Consider the following 8,143-nt stretch of genomic DNA (forward strand, 5'->3'; position numbering starts at 1 on the left):
TTCACATCAGTATCATTAATTTGATTTTTTTTTCCTTCATTAAAAAAAATACAGTCAAGAACATAGCACTATAATTTCTGATCTCAATTGCCTCTTGTAAAGAGTAAAAGCTATATACAGGGCTTGGTTTCTCACACAGAGCTATCACAAAGCATCCAGATTTTCCCACTGCTGCAGAACAAACGAAAACAAGCCCGCACGGCTACTTCAGGGTCTGCTGGAAACTCAAAGCAGAAGGATAAGGGTTCCGTCACAGAATGGAGAGAGAGAACTATGGATCACTTTCTGACCAGACTCCCCTACTTAACGCAGCGTGGCAAGTTTGCACCAACTCCTTTTATCAGGCACGCAAGATCACAAAAGCAGGGACAACTATACCACTACAGTGAGATTTTCTACACCACAGTACCCGAGTGGACTTGAAGGTTAATGAACCACCATCAGTGTCTGGCTAAGCCCACTGATGACTTGAAAACATTGAGTTTTCCCATGTCTTCCAACTCCTGCTATCAAAACCTGGTGCCTCTGTCCTTGATTGTTTTGGTCATTTATGCTAAAAGCTGGCAAAAATCAGCAAGGAAATATTGAATTAGCCCGGGCAAATCCCATTCTCCCCTTGGCTGCAGTACTGCTCTCTTCCCATATCAAGTATTCACATGCCTGTAGAGAGTCACAACCTCATATCATTACCACAGCACTAGTGTGTACAAGAAAGCCCATCTAACACCACTGTGTCCCCACAGGCTGAGGAACACAGTGTCGCGGAGAAACACAGGGATGGTCTCCATGCCAGAGGCTCCATTAACCCAGTAGCCTCTCCGAACACGACTGATGCCAGATGCTTCAGACAACAGGAGCACTGAGGATTGCACATGTGCAAGAGAAGTGGCCAGTGTAATAAGGCCCAGGTAGCCAGCAATATTCTGCTCTTACTTTTCTGCAAAGCAGAGAAGTCAGCTGCAGGGCAGGATCTGAGACTAAAAAGTACAGACTTACGGATAATCCTAGGAGGCCAGAGAAGTCCCTCTGGACTTGTTCCATCTGGTACACATTTGGGTCATATGGCGGCTGGGGGTCTTTTTCTAGCCCCAGGTTCAGAGACGTGAACAGACAGTTTAGAAGCTGCAGTTTAACCGTACATCAGTACATAGTCACACTGAGCACGAGCTCTGAGGAGCTGAGCTCGGCCCCGAAGTATAACAGTACTAACAAAACTGCGTCATATCACAAGCTGCTATACATGTTGTGAATGTTACATTAAAACTTTTCCGACGACTTCAACTTAGTTGGTTCAGTTCCCCAACAAAAATAATTCTAATGTTCTCGCTAGTGTTCTGCTGTTGCTTTTTCAGTTGTATCTGAATCGGAAACAAAAGACAGGGCTCTACAGAATTCAAGACCACATACAGCCAGAAGTTTCAGAAATAGTCAGGTCTGATGTCTCGCGTTAGACCCATATCCAATGATACAGAGAAAGAAGCAGCGAACACTGCCAGGGGTTCATCTCTGTAGGAGATGAGATCTTAGCTAAGCATTACCAGAGTGTGTAGAGACCTTAGTGTAAATGAGGAGTACATTTCTGGTTCAAAACCATAGAAAAAAAGTCACTACATGTACACCCACTCACCCTTTGTACACCTACTGAAACACATGCCCAGTCGCTGGCCTTCACATGTGACACAGATCTATCCTCCAACCACCCACTTGTGATACCTGAAATGCTTGCTTCCAAATAGCTTCATCTATTCTCTAATGTTTTTCTAACACAAATGCCATTTAGATAACGAAATTATTTTCTGGCAATGCTGTGACAAGCCTACCTTATTTTCTCCCAGCTGCTCTTGTTAAAGACAGGTAAATACGAGTGTTTACAAATAGCTCCTGTCCGAACATCGCGAGCTGCAGTTCACAATGAGTAAGTGTCAGAACAAGCAGCAGCAGACCAGCGTTGTCTTCTCTCCTACATGGTTGTCCTTCAGCTACCTAATGCTCAATAGTTTGAGATCTCACTTTGGGTAGGCTGACAGCTCTGAATACTGCATCAGTGTCAAAATCCAAACTGGCAGGGTCCTTTGCTTACTCCCAACTCTGCTATACTGGTTAAAGGGCTCCTGCCTGATCAAATAAACAGGTTTCTTTGCAAATTGCAAAGCTGCCCGTCAGTCAACTCTCAGCAAATCCCCACGGGATCTTGAAATTTTGAGGAGACTTCCCTTAGTGACTTTAGCACAGTAAGAAAAGGCAGCCTGTTTTATTACAATGAAAACATGTTCCTGAAAGATCTGCCTAGGAGTTACTTGTAAACGAATCGGAGACGGACCTCCAAGAATTCAACTCACTTGTGAAGCTATTTCAGTACAAGCCAGCAGCCATGATTTAATTAAAGTCACAAAATACTTTCTTTTTTTTTTACCTTGAGTAAGTTCACTAAATGCTGCAGTTTTGCCAGGACCCAAATGATGCTGAAATTCTACTAATATTTTTCGGCGAGGTACAAATGTAGGCTAGGTACAAGCAGCAAAAACATGGGAACAGTTTATTCAGTATCTTCTAAAGGAATTATTTCATTCTGAAGTGATGTTTATACATTGCTCCCTTGTAGACATAGATCTGTGTTTTTAGGAAAGGAAATTAAAACTGTTGAATAATCTGAAAACATTTCACTCACCCCCAAAGTGAGATAATTCCTTTAACATTGACTCATTCTGATACAAATTTCCATTTTAACCTTTCCTTGAGACACATGAAACCAAACAATACAAATAGAAAAGCAGGCACAATTTAGCGTTTACTGAAGGTGACTAATATTTTCTTTAGAAATGAAGACTAATTAGACATAGACTGTTACACAATTTGGCTTGCTAAAGACTCTCAACAACTTATATCTTATTTCATGTTTTGGATTTGTTTTTGTTTTCTAAGAAGGAAATTTCCTAGTACTGACTAGGACATTTATGGACAATCTGCATTTAGTGGCGCTTCTATAAAAATCGCTGTAGAGTTTGGGTCTTTGCTACCTGGTTTCCAAACAATTAAAAAATGATCACACTGACAAGCATTCCCTAAACCTGCTGATGATTTTAACTCTAGAACAAGGCCAACCTGACCTGCACATACCATTTTTTTTCCTCACCAACTCTGCACTTCTGGTTTCTGTGAGACTACACATCCAAACCTTGCACAAGAGCCCTTCATCCTCAGCTCACTGTAGAAAATCAAAATTGGCTTCACAATCGCTGCTCTGTTTTTTTTTGAAAAAATCCACCCCTGTTGCTGTGCTGCTGGGCTCCCCTGTACCATCGCAGGTAAGCTCTTGAATTGATGGAGAATTGTACCTATTGCGGTATAGGACTCCAGATCAAGCCCAAGCACTTTTTGGAGCATTCTATTACAGTTTTCATATGTAGCTATTCCAACTATGAGGAAAATAGAAGAATTTGAAAAGTAGTCCTATAAAGATAACTCCAAATAAATTAGTAAAAAATTATGACATGACATTTTTATAAAAGATTCAGAAACAACATAAATATTTTTTCTGTCAACTAGAAAATTTCAGAAACTCGGCACAACATTAGAGATACTAAAGTCTTGCCTCTCTTTTCTACTACATGTCAAGCTACAAAGATGTCTATAATGCCAGAGTAACTCTTGGCTTCAACAAAATAGCACAAACATAAAACCTGTGCCATGCAGTACAGAGTCAAAACCAAAAACCTGCAGATGAAACTGCTCAAATCCCTCAGTTTCAAAGGAATAAAGAACATGTATTGTGATAGCTCTGAAGTTCCTGGTAGCCTCTAATGTTAAACAGGAATACAAATACTACATATTCCACGCTATGTAGCAGGGGGAGAATGTTTGGAAATTCACTTATACATCAATGGAAACTGAAAACTAAGCAGCATCAAGGTCCAAAAATGTTGATACCAAATGTCTTTTAGAAAACAAACAAATAAACAAAAAAAACCCCAAGCCACCCCACACCTCATATTTTAAGATAAGAAAGGATTATTACAGGCATCTACTCTGACCCTTTGAGTCATATAGGCAAAAATATTACACACTAATTCCTATCTTACACCTATAATTCCTGGTTAACATTTTTCCACCTTTTTTTTAAAAACAAGAAACTATCTCCACTATGAGTCCATTTACCACCATATTATAGAGCTGGACATTAGGAATCAGTTACAAGTGGCTGCATATTTAATGAACGATATGCCTGAAAGATGGAAATTATTTTTTGTAACTGTTGCCTGCATCAGTTCATGGAAGTCAAAATTTATTTTCACTGGAACCAAATGCCTGAATTGCAAATCTAATTCCAATAGTCCTCTCTACAAAAAAGTCAGTAAGATCAGTTCTTCAGTACGGTTCTGAAGGAAGTACAAAGTTTCTAACAGTGGGCAAAAGTCAAACCTAAGCAATACCTTAAATTGGCAATTTAAGAATGTAAAATGGAAATCGGCTATTGTGAAATTTAACTCCATGTGTATTTGTGAATACTTTTGTCAGAGTAAATAGAATGTTTAGGTTACTCTACTGCTCTCCATTCTCTTATTCTTTATAAATCAGAAAATTAATTACCCAGAAAATGGTCTCCTGTAGCAGGAAGCTGAACAGGTTTAACATATAATTTATATATGGAAATTTAGGTGTCAACACTGAGACAAATCATGACGTAAATATTTTTGCACTTAGATTTTTCTGCATCTGTCTTTCTCAAAGAATAAGCATAATACAGATTATCTCAATGATATAATGTTGTTTTGGTATGTGGAGCTGAAGTGCATTTTTAATTTTTTTCTCAGCTACAAATCAATCAACAAAATGAACAAGCTTTTTATGCTGTATGAGAGAAGCTATTTTAATGCCATTCCTCTTAGGAAACCACAATTCACTGTAAGAACCCTAACATGTAGAAAATAGAAATTAAACAGAATGAGGTTTTTCCAATGTCCACCTTGCCATCTGTGAGGGGACATGTTAAACTCCTGTTATGGCCGATTGGGGTGTTACAAACATTCCCCTTTTATTTTAACACTACCATTTTAACTTACTCCAGATAATTTCATAAAGGCCTTTGCTTCAAGTGAGTCTTGGAAACTAGTGTTGCTTTGAAACATGTTTCTTTAATAACAGTCTTTGAATTGTTAACTATCTAATGGGCACTTTTTACGGTTCAGAGCATCTAAGCCTTTGAAGTCTGACAACTGAATCCAATAATGGATCAGTGGCAAGGTGCTCCAAGCAAAGCTTTCTACCATGGGTGTGTTAAGATGAGCAATACTTTCAACACTGACTGCAGAATCACATAGCTATTAGAAAATGAGAAATTTTGAATATTCAAGTTTTAATAGATTTGAAGATAGGATAAGATCTTTGGCATTTCACAGGGAAAGGAGTGTTTGACATATCTCTGTAAAATTTCCTTGTTGAGTGAGGAATCACTGCAACTACATTTCCAAGATGAAAATATTTTCTATCTTGCATCAGCTGAACAACTTCATCCTGTGAATGGGGAAAGAGTTGGAAGCTGCTTGCTCATAGAGCAAGGAAATAAATATTTCTGTTTATTCCAAATGGCTCAGACCCAAGACCAGACACTTGGAAATGACATTTAGAGAAGTTGTTTTTTTTTATGTTTTCTTGTGCGATTTTGCATATTTGCTTTTTAAGTCAACACACATATATATCATCATAACAGCCTGTGGAAGGAGCTCCATAGCTTAGCTACATATTGCATGAAAACACATTTCTGGGGGTTTTTTTGGTTTGTTTGTTTGTTTTGGTTGTTGGGGTTTTGTTTACATGCTCACCCCATTATTATCCTATTACCTAGACAAGATATTTTAGAGAGTGTTTACTAATACAGTTGGAAATTTAGTCTCATATGGTATGGCTGTTCTGATGTCCCATCTTATTCACAAACAGCCCTTCAAAACAAGCTCAAATTCATGAATTCAACTCCTACTCCAGCCACTTGGAAACGTTTAATGCCAGGTCAAGAAACCTCAAGGGCACAGGCAAGACTGCCTTTTGCCTGAGAGGGGCAAGGGGTGGGAACGGTAGGTGAAGAAAGAAGCCTTGGGATCGGTGGGGAAACTTGGCCGTGGTACATCTGTTACGCTGAGAGAATAGGAGCGGAGACTCCTGGCTGAAAGAAGCACTTCAAAATGATTCCCCTTACGCCCAAACTAAACTATTCCCATAGTGATTCCCTGGGTGAAAGCCCCAGCCTTGAGAGACAAGGAGCAGGAACATGCTGCTTTTGCTGCCCCAGGCTATCTTTTTGCCTATGGGGAGGAGCTGGCACCCTTCCTTGTAATGTCTTCCAGATGCCTGCTGCACCACAGCCAGCTGCATGCCCACCATCCCCAGCTCTTAAGTATAGACAGAGGTTACAAGTCTTACTCTGTTTGCGCCTCACTGTCTTTCTCAGCATGGCCTCCTCCATTCGTGCTTTTTCTTCCCTCTCCTTCCAGCGTCTCAGCTGCTCTTCTCTCATTTTGTAGAACAAAATCTGTTTTTGCTCTTCATTAAGCTCTGCCAGGAGCTCAGGGTCAATATACATGTCATGCAAAATTTGCTGCAGCATGATGACTAAAAAAAAACCCAACAAACCCAAAAAAAAAAAAAACAAAAAAAGAGAAACTTGCTTCCAATTATACTCACTACAGTGACAAAACCCCACTGGCGGCACTCCAGGGAGCAACCCACAGCAAAGGAGCTCTCCCACGCCTGCCGGCCCAGGAGCGGTTTGGTTCTTGCTCTGGCTCTCTTTGTGCAGGCATGTTCTGTTCCTGGTCTCTTACAGGGACGGAGTCCTCTGCTTATCTCATCCTCCAAAGGTAGGGATAGGTGTCAAGTGAAAGGAAGGGGGAGGAACAGGGGGGGGGGGGGGGGGAACCCAGAAAAAAATGAAAAGGGGAGAAAAAAAAAGTTACTTCAGTGCTCCTGACTGCAAGCTGGTAAAACGAACGGATTCTTGGTTGAACCCATCAGCTTTGCTCCCTTGAGCAGAAGGAAATCAGAGGGAAATTCAATGTAGAGAAAGTCTCAGACTTTCAGCTCAAGTGGTTCCCTTCAGCAGCAGTACGCTCCCAAGGGTGTAAGCGTTGCCCAGGGGTATAAAGTGATGGCATGGTTAAAGGTATCGCCTACAGCAACAATATCTATGTCACTTTGAGAACTGATCTCTTCTCAGAAGAGAGGAGAAACCAGTTTGCATTTTATTTCGCAGTCTAGCCTGTCTGTTAACTAGCCTTAACAGGGTAGGTCATATTAGAGGTCCTATTTACCTGGTGTTGACAAATAATGTAATGCAGCAAACTGATTAAAATGCCTTTAAAATGAAAAGCAAATGTAACACAAGCCACAAGAATCTTGTTATCACTTTATAAATAGTAAATTAATATTAATTAAACAAGAGTAAGTTCTCAGCGGTTCGCACAGACTATGCAAGTCCTGCTGTTAATTCAATTTTCCACCTTGTGACTAGAGAAAGTTACAATGCTGCTCTTTGAGCAAATTGTGGCTTCTCCCTATTTAACAGTTCTACAAAAATCAGTAAAATAATGTAATTTCAGCACCAGGGCCCACAGCCACAATTATGTAAAAAAAAAAAAAACACACACAAAAACAAACAAAAAAACAACCCCAACCCCCCCCAAAAAACACAAAAAAAACCCCAAAATCCACACCAAAACCCTCTGGGTTTCCGAGCCAGCCTTCACTGGGCGGGGGCCCAGCTCCTCCAGGGCACAGTGGCTCTCTGTGGGAAGGGGGCTGTCTGCTGAGAAGCAAGATGTGGCTACTCGGAGTCGTAACAAAACACAGATCACATTTGCAGGCTGAGCCACATCCCACTCACGATGTTCACACAAGAACGAAGAGGAAAAAGCAGATCTGTATTTCCTCAGAAGAAACCTGCTTTATTAGATAAGTATCTGTCAAACTTTTATGAGACTTCCATGATCCTCATATTCAAAAAAACTTACACTGTTAATGCATCTATTCATATAACATTCTTTTCAGGTAAGCAAAACACTATCATCTTAATTCAGGCAGAAAATACATCTGATCTAAACTAAAATTCTAGAGGAGGTACTGTATCACCTAGAAGCATGAATCCTAAAATTAT

At 40.2% G+C, this 8,143-nt stretch overlaps 1 protein-coding gene across 1 annotated transcript in view; it reads right to left on the minus strand.

The window, feature by feature from the left end:
• SH2D4B (SH2 domain containing 4B) overlaps positions 1 to 6,879 on the minus strand; it is a gene marked incomplete at its 3' end in the record, with an annotated part of 64,891 nt that extends 58,012 nt beyond the window's left edge. Inside the window, exon 1 of the mRNA XM_082002112.1 lies at positions 6,415 to 6,879. Within this exon, the coding sequence (XP_081858238.1) occupies positions 6,415 to 6,598 (184 nt within the window). The 5' untranslated portion in view covers positions 6,599 to 6,879. The remainder of the gene's footprint in view (positions 1 to 6,414) is intronic.
• Positions 6,880 to 8,143: the final 1,264 nt, after the last annotated feature.

The sequence above is a fragment of the Phaethon aethereus genome (assembly GCF_964289735.1).
Source record: "Phaethon aethereus genome assembly, chromosome: 7".
Lineage (NCBI taxonomy): Eukaryota > Metazoa > Chordata > Aves > Phaethontiformes > Phaethontidae > Phaethon > Phaethon aethereus.